Below are 16,453 nucleotides of genomic sequence, written 5' to 3'. Positions count from 1 at the left end.
ATAAATGAAATAAATAAAAATAAAAAAACAATGCAAGAACTGAAATACAGCCATCTTTCAAAATTCACTTCTTCAAATTTTGCGGTGTGGTTCTCCAGCCAAGTAATGGGTACAAAAATGCATATACTAGGGTGATGTGCGCATAAAAATGTATATATTGGCGAAAACAACATGCAAAAATGATTCATTCTGTGGGAAAGTGCACTGCAAAAATATGTATATTAGCCAAAATGGCATAAGAACGTAAGAAGAGTCCAGTAGATCAGGCCAAAGGCCCATGTAGTCCAGCATCCTGTTCTCACAATGGCCAACCAGATGCCTGGGGGAAGCCCACAAGCAGGACCTGAGTGCAAGAACTCCCTCCCCTCCTGGTATTCAGCAACTGGTATTCAGAAGGATACTGCCTCTGAAGATGCAGGCATATAAATGTATATTAGGAGAAATTGGCACTAAAATATTGATGCATTTTTTTTAAAAAAAATTACAAACTGGGGAACTATTATTATTATTATTTGATTTATATCCCGCCCTTTCTCCCAGTAGGAGCCCAGGGCGGCAAACAAAAGCAGTAAAAACACATTAACACATCATAAAAACAGACTTTAAAATGTATTAAAACAAAACCACCATTAAAAACATATTAAAACAAAACATCTTTAAAAACATATTTTAAAAGCTTTAAAAACATATTTAAAAAAAAAGGTTTAAAAACATTAAAAAGCAATTTAAAGTTTAAAGTTTAAAACTAAACTTAACACTGGAAAAAATGAGAAATGCAGAGAAACCAAAACTGACAGATTTGCTCATCCCTAGGCAAAGATAAGAGATCCAGTGTGGTGTAGTGGTTAAGGTGCTGGACTACAACCTGGGAGACCAGGGTTCGAATCCCCACACAGCCAGGAAGCTCACTGGGTGACCTTGGGCCAGTCACTGCCTCTCAGCCTCAGAGGAAGGCAATGGTAAACCCCCTCTGAATACCACTTACCATGAAAACCCTATTCGTAGGGTCGCCATAAGTTGGAATTGACTTGAAGGCAGTCCATTTCCATTTCAGGCAAAGATAAGAGTCCTGATTCGGAGCTTAGCTGTTTACGCTGCAAACCAATACACACTTACCTGGGAGTAAGTCCCATTAAACCCAATGGAGGTTACTTCTATGTAGACATGTATTGGATTGCAGCCTTAGTCACAAAGCTACACCAGTTCTCAAGTTAATGGACCACTTCCAGTCTGTCTTAAGATAATCTTTCATGAAACACACTCATTCCTTAGTTCCATCTGACTTTGTACGCTGACGGAGATGTTGCAAGAAGAGATAAGTTGAGGGAGAAGCCATTTCTAGGTGTGAGAAAGGGAAAGTTCAGCTTCACCTGTGCTCTGTTATGGGTGTACCTGTAAACCCCTGAGAGCGTAGCAGGATCTTTTGCTGGAATCAAAATCTGCACATTGTTCTTATGTGTGTATGAATCCACCCACAGTCCCAATGAAGCACACAAAAAGTAAAACAAAGGTTGGTTTATTGAAAGAGGAAACAGTAAAAACAGTGTTTTAATTACAATACAAATGCGAGCGGCTTGTATCTTAACACAACCATTCATTCCTTAAATTTAAAGAGCCTAAGAGAAACCCTGTCCAAATCACTTCCAAGATTGCATAAATTAACACGAGAGAAAGAAGGAAAGCAATATGCATAGATATACCTTTCCTGAAAGAAATCAGGGCACAAGGTCATGGTAAAGAATTATATGCTGGGTGAGAGTCAGTCTCCCCCCCCCCTGCATGTTGCCACATGGCCAAGCACATCATTCTTATCACTTTCCTTGCCTGGTGTCCAAGCTGCATGTTGAGATGATTTTACGGAGTGTTGCATAGAATGTGGCAGTTGTTGGGGCCCCTAGAGCTGCTGAGACTCCCCAAAATCCCGACCGTAGATATATTTTGAGTTTGCATTGCATTCCATACAAATTGGGAGGAGGCATACAGGTGAGTGATCTGGTACATGAAATATTTCCTTTGTCCTGTCTGTTTACCTATAGAAAGTTAAAACTATATCTGCAATCTTTGGAGTAAATGTGTAAGTGTAAAATAAAGCCACTTCCTGTCTTGTTGTGTTGACTGAAGCCTTACCTCAGACGTGGACTATTGTTTAGTTGATAGGATTATTCCTGAGCAAACCTGGAATTTGGAACCTTCCTTATTACTTGTTAACTTGGTTAATACTTGCCTTCCTGAAGTCAGCAAGCCAGTTCTGAGAATCCTGTAACTTGGGGTCAACGTGAGGGCTGTATCCCAGAGGTCTGCGCTTTTCAGGTTCTCATGCCATGATCCATTAATATAAACCACAGAATGAAAATCTAATTTTATCCATTTATTACAACTCTCAACTCCCCATATTATTTGACTCCTGCCTCTGGACTCCAGCCCTTTCCTGAATCCATGTGAGACAGAAGACAATGACAAAATGAGGAGAGGCACATGCCTCAAGCTCAGAGGCTCCAACCACAGAGTGCAGCAGCTAGAGTGACATTCCCAAGGCCCGCAGATTGCTAGTTGGCCACCTCTATCATACTGACAGTACAAATATCCCCTGTACAGTAGGGCCCCGCTCATACAGTGGGTTCTGTTCCGGACCCCCGCCGTAAAGCGGAAATCGCCGTAAAGCAAAACCCATTGACGATAATGGGACGCGTCGCACAAAAATGACGTCAAAATGACGCGCGATGGAAAAAACCGCTGTAAAAACGGAACAAGCGCCTTAATGCGGGGACTTTCCCTAATTGAAAGCCGCCGCATTAGCGAATCACTGTACAGCGGGGCCCTACTGTATATGAGAAACCCTTATTGTGACGCCATCTCAACTCTATTATGGAGCTGTACATACATAAGGACCTTGGAAAGTTCTGTGCTCCCCACTCTCTGGACCCAGAGAGCCACAGTAAGTCAAAATAGAGGGGTGCCTATAGTTGCTCCATCTTCACTACTTGGACTAAAATCCAGCTAAAAACAACCCCATGAATTGCTAGATGCCACCACCTGAGTAGCAATACAGTAGTGTGTTTAAAGGGAAGAGATCTTAGTGGGTTACCAAAGTAGCAGTGTAGACTCTCTAGCCATCCAGTTCCCTTAGAGGAGTTAGCATATACTTTTCCCAGTAACTTGTGCACATTACTAGAGAAGGCCAAAGCAACAACATGGGGTTAGATAAGAACAGTGGGCCGTATCCAGCATTCCTATGCCCCCCTCTCCAGGGGGTGTTTAGGATTCTCTGGAGAAGATTTTGGGGGTGCACGGGGAGAGGAAATGGAAGCACTGCTACACTTTGAATACAATCCAGTTGCATTCCTATCACCACTTCAGATCAGAACATACCCATTATGATCAACCAAAAAGTTAGGTGTTTTCATGTAGAAATATTAAGAATTAAAGGCCATGGAATAAACAAAGAAAATGTTAGCTTTAGCATTCATTTTAAAAACCACACAAACACAGACACACATAGAGATTTCAGCAGACCTTGCATTAAGTGCTAAATGCAAGTAAATAAATAAATAAACCAGTTCCTTTCTTTTCTATTTCATTATAGGTTAGCATGGAATACAAACATCACACTATGCTTTCAAGCATTTTGTAATTACATGTAATATCCATCTGTTGTAACTTATTGGGATCTGTTTCAGTTGATGCAGCCTGATGACATGGAGAAGGTGCTTGCAACGGTGCAGCCAGCAATGTGTCCTCTCGACCCTTGCCCTTCTTGGCATATTAAAGCTTGCTGAGGGGGGTTGACTGAGTGGATCCAGGGTGTGGTCAATGCATAGTTGCAGGAGGAAGTGTTCCAGCCACCCTGAAATAGGCGGTGATCCACCCGATACCCATTGGTTTATACTGCCCAGTCATAAATACCACCTTTTTAGGGAACATGATTGAGAGGGTTGTGGCGCAGCAACTGCAAGTACTCTTGGATGAAACAGATTATCTTGACCCATTCCAGTCTGGGTTCAGGCCTATTTATGGGACTGAATCAGCCTTGGACAACCTGATGGATGACCTTTATTGGGAGAAGGAAAGGGGGAGTGCGACCCTATTATTTTCCCTAGGCTGCTTTTGTTACCATTGACCATGGTATCATTCTGGACTGACATGGTGAGATGAGTATCAGAGGCACTGTTTTAAAGTGCTTCTGATCCTATCTCCAAGGTCGCTCTCAGAGAATAGCATTGGGTTACTGTCTTTCGGCCCCCTGGCAGTTGTGCTGTGGGGTGCTGCAGGTTACCATTTTGTCCCCCATGCTGTTTAACATCTATACGAAGCCCTTGGGAGAGGACATCAGGGGATTTTGGGCGAGATGTCAGCAGTATGCTGACAATACCCTGCTCTATTTCTCTGTAACATCTGAATTGGGAGAGGTTGTGCAAGCCCTGAACCGCTGCCTAGACACAGTTGTGGGCTGGATGAGGGCCAATAAACAGTCTGAATCCTAGCAAGATGGAGGCGCTGTGGGTTGGTGGTTCCCAAGCTCAGATAATTGGTCAGTTGCCTGCTTTGGATGGAGTTGTACTCCCTCTGAAAGAGCAGGTCCATAGTCTGGGGGTGCTGCTGGATCCATCTTTGTCGCTAGAGGCCCAGGTGACTTCAATGGCTACGAGTGCCTTTTACCAGCTTCGGCTGGTAAGACAGCTGTGGCTGTTTCTGGACAGGTTTAGATGACCACTGTTGTACATGCACTGGTAACCTCCAGGCTGGATTACTGTAATGTGCTCTATGTGTGGTTGCCCCTGAGGTTGGTCTGGAAGCTGCAGCTGGTGATGCTGCAGTGAAACTGCTGATTGGGGCAGGGTATCAGCAACACGTCACTCCGCTGCTGAATGATTCGCACTAGCTACCTATTAGCTACTGGGCTAAGTTCAAGGTGCTAGTTCTGGTGTACAACGTCGTATACAGCTTGGGACCAGGATAACTGAGACCGTCTTACCCATTAAATCAGGACTGTGGAGTTGGTACGCCAAACCTTCGACTCCGACTCATTTTTCTACTGTCCGACTCCGACTCCACCCAAAATTGCTTCCGACTCCGACTCCACAGCCCTAGAAAGTGCTGTAAATGTCTTTTTAAATTGGAAGCTCCCGTAGGAGCATTTTTATCACTGCCTGAATATGCGCTTGTCTTCATCTGGGTCCTGTGTCGTACACTGACACAAAATGTTTTCCATCTTGAGTTATGGTGAAATGCTCAAATACAGCTGACTTCATGGGAAGCTTCTTTGATATTGTGAATTTATATTTTAAAAAATTGTCAATCAAAATTTATTTTGAAGCCGGAGATGGTACATTTCTTCCAACTCCAACTCCACCCAAAATTGCTTCCAACTCCGACTCTGATTCCACGACTCCGACTCCACAGCCCTGCCCTAAATACCCAGTCGATCACTGTTCTCTGCAGGCGAGGGCCTCCTGTAGATACCATCTTATCAGGAGATCTATTCCGCACAACACAGGAAGCGGACCTTTAGTGTAGTGGCACCTACCCTTTGGAATTCCCTTCCTTTAGTATTAGACAGGCACCATCTCTGTTATCTTTTTGACGCCTATTGAAGACCTTCCTCTTTCAACAAGCCTTTTAAGTAGAGACCTCATCCCAGTCTGCATCTGTGTTGGAATTGCTTTTTAATATGTTTTTAAAGCAATTCCAAAGAAAGGGGATCCCAGGGAATGCAGTAATTATCTAACTATTGCCTTAATATCCCATGCAATGAAAGTAATGCTCAAGATTCTACAACAAAGGCTCTTACCATATACGGAGCAAGAAATGCCAGATATCCAAGCTAGATTTAGAAAGGGAAGAGGCACCAGAGATCATATTGCAAACATACGTTGGATAATGGAAAGGACCAAGGAATTTCAGAAGAAAATCACCCTGTGCTTTATCGATTACAGCAAAGCCTTTGACTGTGTAGATCATGAAAAACTATGGAATGCTTTAAAAGAAATGGGGGTGCCATAGCATCTGATTGTAATCAGTTAGCTTTTACATAAAACTGCAGTTTCAGATTCAACTGTTAATGCACCCAAAATAAAAATAGAACATAACCTCCAATTTGAAACACAAAAGGCTGTCTTCACCATCATATGACATTGACCAACAAAAAGGCTTTGAAATTAATAAAAATAAATTTGACACAGATTTCTAGGATGAATAATGTGGGAAATAAAATTTTCTAGATTAGATTCTCTGTAGAAACAATAGTAACACAGGAAAAAATCATAGTAAGAACACCAACAAACATACAAAAATATAATTCTCCATCTTTGGAGATGGCAGGTGTTGCCACCACTCACCATATGCTCAGAGGCACATTTTACCAAATTCTTCCAAGCTACACAGCAAGTGAATTGGACTGTGAAAGACCAACTCAAATGGTGTTTGCATTTTGACAAATTTGTAGGGCAGTCCAATATCTCAGAGAGGAGGTCAGGTCTCATGCTCCCCTGGTACATTCACTATAGCTGCCCAGTTTCCCTGCTTTTTAAAGTTTGATAGAAATATCTGTGGGCTATAGGTACGTTCTTACACCGCAAGGTTTTTTGCCTATTAGTGAATAGTCTTTTCATTTATGGGGATTTAAAATCTATATATACACCTGCTGCTCAACAGAAAACAGTTAAAAATGCAATTTTCATTGTAGTTCTTTAATTTTCAAATATTTACACTAGAGAAATAAGGGCTGATATTGCATTTATGACACTTGTTTGAGAAATAGAGTATTTCCAATTATTGGCCAATATTGAGATAATGAAGCTGAAAAAATGTGAACAGATTTATAACAGTATGTGGTATTTAAGAGCTCTGGGAACTCTGTTAATAACAAGCCGTCCATCATAACTTAACGAGGCAAATAGCCATGGGTCGGCTGAGGACCATTCCACTGCATAGACACTATCTTCATGTTCTTCGTAGGTAGCTATTATGCTGTCTTGAAGTGGCTCTTTAATCCTAGAATTTAAAAGGGGAAAGAAAAAAAAGCAAGTGACTAAAGCAACTCTGATTTATAAAGCATTGAAAAAAAATGTCAAGTTCCTCCTCAATTAAGCAGGTTTAATGCAAGAGAATAGTCCAGAGGAACAAACGTAGCAGAAATAATGCTATTTATTCATAATACCTGAAGTATTTACAAGAAATAACACCGCTACGTTCTGCGCCTGGAGGCCCACGGGGGTTGCTGCAAGCCTCTTCAAGTCCATTTTCCTGAATAGGCCTTCTCGGCATCTGGATCACTTCTAAAGTGCTAGCCTGACACCGAAAGCAAGCATCGAAGAGACACAAGCAGCTTCTATTAAGTATAGCATGATGAGCACACTTACTAGAGCTGAGAACTGGTTTACATATTTATTAAAGCAGCTCATAGCAAATCAGATGTTTTTCCTCCTCTCTCTCATTTCCTCTTCCAGGATTTTTTTTTTTTTTGAAGTTCCCCGTTATTTAACCCTTTGAGAGTCAAACTCTGAGCACATGCTCAGTCCTCCTTTCTTCTACAGGTGTTCAAACACGGATGTTTTGGCCACCTGGCGAGTACAGATCTGTACTGGGCAATGTAAAGTGCACCTGTCACACATGGACAGCCAAGAAAGAAACTGGAAACGGGTACCACGGCATATATTCACTGGCTTTCACACTGCCAGTAATATTGGTCCCCTGCAACTATGGACAACGTGCTAAGAAATGAATAGAGGTATTTTTATTATGAGATTCAGAAAATATGATGGAACAGATATTGGGACAGAATGTCAAGGCAAAGGCACTCTCATTAAGCTAATAATGCCGAATCTGAAGAAGTGGATACTGGCATTCCAATCTCCTCTTCATGGCCACATCAGAGCAAGGAGCATGGGAGTCCTGAGGCTCTTGGGTATAATGCTAAACCATTGTTTAGTGTTGTGTATTAACCAGGCCAATGAGAACTCAACACATGGTACTAAAATGGGGCTTATCTCCCTGCCACCCCTGCATTCCCCAATCCTTTTAAAAACAGGATCTAAGACAGAAAAGCTCTTTCGAAGCAGATCAGGTCTCTAACCCAACACCGTGTGGGTGCTGCTGGAGAAGGTTAGGAGGCACAATGGCTATTCAGTCTGCCAGGAGAGCCAAGTTGCACACTGAAGGCTAGAATTAAAACCATATTCCTATTACTGAAGAGCAAAACTAGAAAACTAATGCCTCACCATGGTTTCTGATGTTCAACATCAAGAAGGAAATAAAATAATTCCAGTGTAGTAGCTATGCAACAGAATGTCGGGTAGCATGAATGTTAAGTATGTGTGAGAGAAAATCCGTTATGATTATTTGTACTGTTGTTGCTTTTCCTGGAGGCTGCATCTATCTAGCCTCCCACACACCATTTTCAGATCTGCTCTTAGACCGACACACCTGGCTTACGTGAAAGTTGGTCAAGTCCCCATACAGCAGTGTGCCTCATGCAGTGCTCACCCACTTATCTTAAGACTCCATTATCCTGAAGGTTTCAGATGTCTCCGAATAAGCAAGGGAGCAATGGATTGCACACGACACTGTCAGGGGACATGGCCGACTTTTCAGTTAACCAGGAGCTTGGGTTAACCAGGAGTTCGATAAACAGACATGAATAAACTGCTGGGTTACCCCACTTCCTTCATGCCAGATGTGGATACACAATTGGATATACTAACATTTTGTGTGACAATTAAACAATTAAGGCATGGGGAGATGTATGCTGAAGAATGATACATTGAATTAGCAAAACCACAGTTGTGCGAATCTGCTCCACTCTACTATTTATAGTCCTCTTAAATTGTTCTCTTTTGCTGAATCTCCCTTTGGGGATTAAAGTAAATGGGCAGCAGGCAGAATGGAGAAACCTCCCCCCCCCTTTTAAATGAAGACCACCCATACTTGCACTTCAGGAAGACACAAAGGGCTTCTTCTCTGCCAAGTGCTGCCTAAGCTTCAGAACCTGGCTGCTGATGGAACAGAATGACAAACTATTATTTCCCCTTCTACAGAAATAGCATGCAAATCATCCTAGCAAAAATTCCCAAACAAAACTGGGACAGGGCAGTGAGAGCTTCCCCCTCCGGCTTGCAAAGTATTTTCGTATTTCCTCATTAAACACATTCCGATGGTCTATAGCAGCCTTTCCCAACCGGTGTGCCTCCAGATGTTGTTGGACCACAACTCCCATCAGCCTCAGCCATTGGCAATGCTGGCTGAGACTGATGGGAGTTGTGGTCCAACAACATCTGGAGGCACACTGGTTGGGAAAAGCTGGTCTACAGGATAGCGCTATGCTACTTACATGACAAGCTCGAGGTGGCTGCACCACCATACCCAGAATGGATTCTGGACTACACCCTCTCTTTGCCCACAAGCAACCATGGATGGTGGTAGGTAAGTAAAGACCCGATATTTCATACCAACAATATACAATATTATGTTTGATATGGTCTTATTTTCATTCATCTCAACCAGCTTAAGAAATGCTATATAAACAGCTAATGCTTTAAAAAAAAAAGTTTATAAAAATGTGTACCAGCCCTTGCTTATGCTCATCTGATCTCAGGATCCCTTGGAGGGGTTTATCTGTATTATTCAGAGGGGTGGTTGTTAAACTTGTGCAATTAGATGCTTAGGTCTTTGGTACAGGGCACTTTCTAATGAACAATGGTAGAAAAAGAGAAGTTTTTCCAGGCCATATTTTGCACGTACATATTATGTGTGTGAAAGGAAGAGAACTTGGCTTATTAACTGTGTTAGTTTGGTTGTTGTTAGGCCTACACAAGCCTACAACTATGGCATGCAGTGGGCAGAGCAGAGCAGCAGCCATGATGAGCAAGATGACTGGAATATGCCATGTCTGTTTCATTTCTGGGCAAAAGCTGCTTGCACCTCTGTACCACTTATTATTCTGGAAGATAGCAGGATGAAAAGCCTTGGTGTTCTGATAAGAGTAGGTAGCAAACAACTATGAAGTTAAAGCAATGACGAAATAATATGTTTCTGTAAACTGGCAAGCTGAAGTGTGTCAAAGGTGCCTCTGTGGAAAACAACTGATGCAATTTACTCGTTTTGTCTCCCTCCCAGACAGATTGTGGTAATTAATAGTCTATGTATGATTATGGGGGTCCGCCCAAACTCACTGAAATTCATGTAGAATTAATTGGATAATTCCCACCTCCTGATCCAGTTTGCCGATTAACATAAAAAGTGTATTCAAATTTTTGGCCAGTTATATCTTCTTTAGATGGGGGTGGGGAATTGCCTGTGGATTACCTTTGTCTTCTTTCTAGCTGCTCTCTGCTCTGCCCTGCTTTTGCGTGCTTTGCTCAGCTGAAGGCTTCAGGCCTACTTGCTCATAGGTAACTATGACTTTCTTTAATCTAATGTTCTAGAAAACTTGGAACCAATACACAAGTAGAAGGGCAGGAGGAAGCTAGGTGGACAATTTTTTCATTCATCATATAATCAATGTTTGATGTATCAAAGCTATATTTAATTTTATTCCTAATGTTACTGTTTCATATTTTTATTATTTTATTCTTAGTTTCTCTTATCTTTAACCATTAGTTGGCTTAGGCACATATGGTATTTAAGTTACTGTTGGGCAGAGCAATCCAACTCAGGGGAAGCTGGCGTAAGTTGTGCTGGAGCAAAAGAAGGCAGCATAGAGTTACGCTGCATCCAATTGCCATTCAGGATGAATGCCAGCTCAGCCAGGAACTGCACACAGTGACTAGAAAGTAAAAGCCTGCTCTCCCATATACCCCTACCAGAGAGTAAGCCCTCTCCGTTGACTCCTATTGCAATTATTTTCTGAGACCGACATTTTTCCTGGTGTAACTTTTGTCTGGATTGGGACTTGCAGGAGCACTTGAAACACAAGTTGGATGTGGCCTAAGTCCGTTCACCTTGGTCCCTCCCCTAACACACCCCTGACATGCCCCTTTTTAGGGCTTACGCCAATTCCACTTGCACCAGTCTCAGCTGAGCGGGCATGGTCCTAACTCAGCCAGGCTGGCCCAGTTGGGGCCCAGCTAAGCCAGACCAAGGGACTTATGCCAGTGTAACCCAGCTCAGCTGGGGTCCAGACAGCTCAACTGGAGATCCGCCACATCCAACTCACCTCAGCCCAGTGTAAATGCAAGTTGGACGGCGCCCTAAATTTTTTCATACATGTTATGGGAATGATAGCAACACTAAGCTTATGCAAAAATATATCTTAGTTCTTTAAGATACTGTTTAGAATCATAGAATAGTAGAGTTGGAAGGGGCCTGTTAGGCCATTGAGTCCAACCCACTGCTCAAAGCAGGAATGCAGAAACTTAAATCATACCTGACAGGTGGCAGTCCAGCAGCCTCTTGAAAGCCTCCAGTGTTGGAAAGCTCAATATCAAGTTTAAATCATTTTCATATTGTCTTTGTTTTATATTCTATTCTATTAGTTCCATAAGAATATTTTTATTACATTTCTGAGCTTTGTATAATAAACCAGTGTATTCATTTCAGTTACAGTTTTGAGTTTCCGGTTTTTCTGTGGTTGTGTGTTGCTCCCTATTCCATTGGGTTGCTGCTGAACAAAACTGAACCAGGATTGAAGGACCCAATAAGGGTTGATGCACGTGCCAGAATTTGGCATGGTGTGCAGGAACCCTGAATAGAACACCTGATGAACAAATTGTATGGTAATTGTGGAATTATTGAATTTTTGACTTTATTGTTACTAATAAATAATAATGTGTTTGTAAACTGATTTTCTCTGATTTTTATGCATGGTTTGTCCTCCTTTTGTACACCGCTCTGGAAATTTCTTAAACATTAAGTGGTTTACAACTCTTTAAAAATAAATCAGTGAATAAAGCTGTAATGTGTTGGTTGGTTGCATCTTATTGTGTGATCCGCTTCAACAGTTCTATGAAAAGATGAGTGGGAAATATTTCAGTTAAAAAAAAAATTGTTTGGCAAACCATTGGACAGGGATGGGTGAGGGAGGTCAGTGAATGCTGTTTTAAGACGTGTCACAGATGACTGGTTCCTATTTACTTCCTTTGTCTCCTGTGTGAACAGCATGAGACACCAGCTAGATCAAACTTGAGCAAAAGCTTTTCAAATGCACAAAGAGTTCCAGTCTGATGCATAGCTTGAAGGAAAATGGCAGTACAGTCTGGTGGTCAGAAGCATGATTTGCTCTGGATAACTGTTTCAGTGTGCAGTTATCCTGCTTCTAATTATTCCTCATGCTAGCAGACTTTAGGGTTTCATAGCACCGATGACTCTATGTGGTCATCAGCCAAATTCAATTTTTTAAAAACGCATTTTTTAAAAAAGGGGGCCACTGAAAATCACCTAGCTTGATCATTGTAATCAAACTGTTCAGCCTTACAGTTAAATGAAAATAAACAGTTCTGATCAAGGGGAACAACATGGGGAGGGGACACACACACACTCAGATGGCACCCTGAGGGATAAACAGAGCTGTAAAATGTACCCTGCAGATGCCCTGTGCTTATAGCCACAGGCAAGAACTGATCCATATGAGCATATTTAAGTAAAGCCAGCAAACGGTCAAATCTTTTTGACCAGAAAACATGTGAATGTGAGCCAATAAATACTTTATTCCTTGTTTTCTTCTTCTTAAAAGAAAAACAAAGGCTCATTAGCAAGCTTAAGTCTTCCCTAGTTTAAAAAGTAGTATGAACTCTCACTATGAATGTAGTTTCCAAGCTATTATTAGTTAGGAGATCATATCTATCCAGTAAGCAATAGAAAAATTATTACTAGTTCAACGTACTTTTACAATGAGAAGCTGCCACTTTTGAAGATACTTATATCCTCAGCCAATTAAAATATACATGGACGGCAGAAGCACCCTGAATTGATTCCTCCTACTTTTATTTAATGTCTCGATTTCAATGTCCATCTCAGAGAAACATACAAAGATGCCTCAAAATCCGCATTTGAAAAGGTATGTCTTTGCCTTTAATAGCCATTGTAGCCAGTGACCATTACCATACCTTGTGGCAGCATGCTCTGTAAATTCAATATGCATCATGTGAAGAAGTATTCCTCTTTTGTCTGTCCTTACTCTATCTGCCAATTAGTTTCACCGGGTGACCCCTCAGGTTAACAGTGTCATGAGGGAGAGAAACATCTCTCTCTTTTTCCACACCATGAGTAGTTTTAGGACCTCCACCCCATCTCCTGAGCTCCAAACACTTAGGCTCTTATGGAGAGTGCTCTAATCCCTTGTCACAGTTGCTTGAGTGACAAAGTATCTAGGTAAACAGTGAAAACAGAGGTGAGTTAAGCAACTGTGCAAAGTTAGTACAAATGGGGGTGTCCTAACAGCTTATTTCCCAGGTGCATTTTGTCCCAGGAATGCAACGTGGCTGCCACTTGAAGTGGTGGAAAGGTTTTTTTATTGAAGAGGGGTGTTAAAAAAAAGAAAGAAAAAGAAGAAAACCCCTGAGACTCCTTGTATTTCATGGTAAGACAAAAGCTACTCACCTTTTTAAATTCAATGAAAATAGATCCCACAAAAATAAGTGCAGGGCAGAAGGGGATATTCAGCACACCTTGTGCCAGGTTAATTATAATGGGTTGCATTCTATATGTACCCATGCCAGAGATTTATATAATGTTATTAAGCTTATTTTTCATTGCTACTCTCTCTCTCTCTCTCTCTGAAATGAGATAATTGTGTTTTGTTTCTGCTATGAAAGTCAATGTAGGAAGAATATTTGGGGACTGACATTCATCTTGTTCCCTCAATGGGCAAAAATAACTGACAGAATCCTGAAGGATATGGTATGAGCACACACAAATGGTATATTAAAATATTCCTCAAGTTAAATATTATCACATTTTTAATAGGACTTATTTCACAATTGTAAGAGTTTTTCACATTAGTTCTGCACTGGTTCAAAGATTGTTGTAAGACTATGACTGGATGCAGATTCCACAGCTTCACCATCAGACAACTTTTTTACCACCATCCCTTAGTCTGTTTACCATTTAGCTTGATGAAGAGTTCCGGAGAACTCAAAATTTTGCACATTATTTTCTGTCATTTTGGTTGGCTTAATAAAGGTATTCCCCTAATACGGATTTGGAATGGTTCAAAAGAGTGGTTGAATTTGTTAATGATTTTTATAAAACTGGTATCCAAATTTGAACTGAACAGGAAATTTTAAAAAGCATACCAATGAACATGAACTGAACCCCCATTTTTAAAATGTTGAATTTCTTTACTGCAACTTAATCTCACAGTGTCAGAAAAATAAGAACTGCATTTCATGCTCAATTCTTGAATCAGCTGACATTTTAGAACTATGCATCTGGCAGAACAATTCTCTAGTAGAAAGCACTGCAGGTAACTGAGGGATAGGATTTCCTATACTTGCCAGAAACCAACCATAGGTGTTGACCCCTGGCGACATTTGCTTCAAGCCTAATTACAGTGTAGATTCTTACCTTGGAGTACCATGACTGGGAGTGAAATGGAGTGGAAATAAATATACATGTCATGATTAGACATCCACTGAGCCTGACCATCACCACCCCTCAGAGTCTGAAATTTCACAGTGCCCTATGGTCTAGAAACTTGCTTTCGAAAAACAGTTGAAGTTCTCTGCATACTGAGTTCTGTGACAAGTACAAAAAGGTATGCTTTTCCTGCATGGAATCAGGAACTATGCCTGTTCATATGCAAATAAAGAAAATGCTAGTGTGTTGATATGGAGAGTCGCTATGGCAGAGAGAACTTTTTGGGAAGAGCTGACCCTCTCTGACATGGGAGATGCACCTTCATTCTCTCTCTGCCTAACCTCCCTCACAAGGCTGTTACAAGAATAAAATGCAACAACAATAAATCCTCTTATTGACATTAGGAAGATACAAAATTACATTGTAAGATTGCCTAGGAAGTTAATACAGACTAGGTGCTTGGCTATACTAGAGAACTGCAGATGAGTCTCTTGCATTTGTAGAGCAAGTATTTTAACTGGATCATTTAACAAGAGTTTCATTACTACACAGAAGGGCCATGTACCTAAAAAAAAAAATAAAGTTAGGATAAACAAAATCTTTAAGACAGTAAACTGAGGAATCATCTCCTAGCTGCTGAAGAAATTAAGAGTTTTCTTTTAATCTGTAAAGATGTGAATGTCAGAATATGCAAATTAAAAGTCATGTCAATCAGATCCCATCCTAATCCTTTGATCTCAGTACTGCAATGTGGCATATGAAGATATTTTAACTTGATCCTTTTCTTAAAGGGCTTGCAGGCAAGATTTTTTATTCTATTTAGAGAGAATAAGTGGGAGCTATAACAGAATTCTGCAGTGTGGAGTGCTCTCGTTTAGCACTCTAGCCATGCCCTCTTGCAGGTTAACAGTTTCAGTGTACTCCTGGGTTCAGCCCTGAAGCTGGATATCCAGGTTTTGGCAGTGGCCAAGAATGCTTTTGCACAGTTAAGGTCAATCACTATCAACTGTGCCTGTTCCTGGAGATTCCAGATCTGGCCATGGTGACAGTTACATTTTATTTGGACTACTGTAATGCACTTTATGTGGGCCTGTCTTTGAGGAGTGTCTGGAAACTTCAGCGGGTTCACAATGCTGCAGTCAGCCCATTGGTAAGACAGGTTATAGGAGACATGTGATTTTCCCATGGCAGCCAATCTGTTTCTGGGCGCAATAGAAATTTCTGATTATGGTGTACAAAACCCTACACAACTTCGGACCTGATTATTTGAAACATATGGGTCTACCAAGTTTTAAGATATTTGGGAAAGGACCCCCTTTTTGTCCTGCCAATACCTTAAGTGCATTTGGCAGAACTCAAGAGAAGGCCTTTTCAGTGGCTGCTCTCAGGCTTGCCAAGGGAGGCCCATCTAGCCTCTTCTCTGATGACCTTTTGGTAACAGGCAAGATGTACTTATTTCATGTGTTACTACCTGCATTGTTCTGTTTCTGATATTATGTATTTTAGTGTTGTTGACACCACTAGGTGGAAAGGTAGGATATGGAGACAACAAATAACTAACTTCTCCATCAATGAAGGATATCAAATTTGAGAGGGGCTGCAAATAACCTGCAGCTGTACAATATACAATCTGTCTCAACTGGCTGGAGAACTGGAATGGCAAAATAAGGCATTCAACAAGAAAAGATGTTAAATATCACAACAGCAAAGATGATTCAAAAATAGAAAAAGATAGCTGTCTAGGCAGCAGCAATTTGGTGCTTGTGGCAGAAGACGAACTGAATGTGTCAAAATGTGATGCTGCAGCACAAAAGGCCAATGTTATTTCATTTGTACTGCTGTGACAGAAGCAATGGTTCCCGAGAATGAGGTACCGATAATATTACTCCGCTCATCACTAGTAAAATATCATCTGAAGTACAGTTCAGAGGAGAATGGCAATTCA

At 41.2% G+C, this 16,453-nt stretch overlaps 1 protein-coding gene across 1 annotated transcript in view; it reads right to left on the bottom strand.

Moving 5' to 3' along the window:
• Window positions 1-6,658: 6,658 nt before the first annotated feature.
• The window catches only part of EIPR1 (EARP complex and GARP complex interacting protein 1), an 87,756-nt gene continuing 77,961 nt past the window's right edge, over window positions 6,659-16,453 (bottom strand). Inside the window, exon 9 of the mRNA XM_061622862.1 lies at window positions 6,659-6,990. Coding sequence (XP_061478846.1) covers window positions 6,816-6,990 — 175 coding nt within the window. The 3' untranslated portion in view covers window positions 6,659-6,815. The remainder of the gene's footprint in view (window positions 6,991-16,453) is intronic.

Source organism: Rhineura floridana, chromosome 4 (assembly GCF_030035675.1).
Source record: "Rhineura floridana isolate rRhiFlo1 chromosome 4, rRhiFlo1.hap2, whole genome shotgun sequence".
NCBI lineage: Eukaryota > Metazoa > Chordata > Lepidosauria > Squamata > Rhineuridae > Rhineura > Rhineura floridana.
This window is presented reverse-complemented; position numbering and strand designations above follow the sequence as displayed.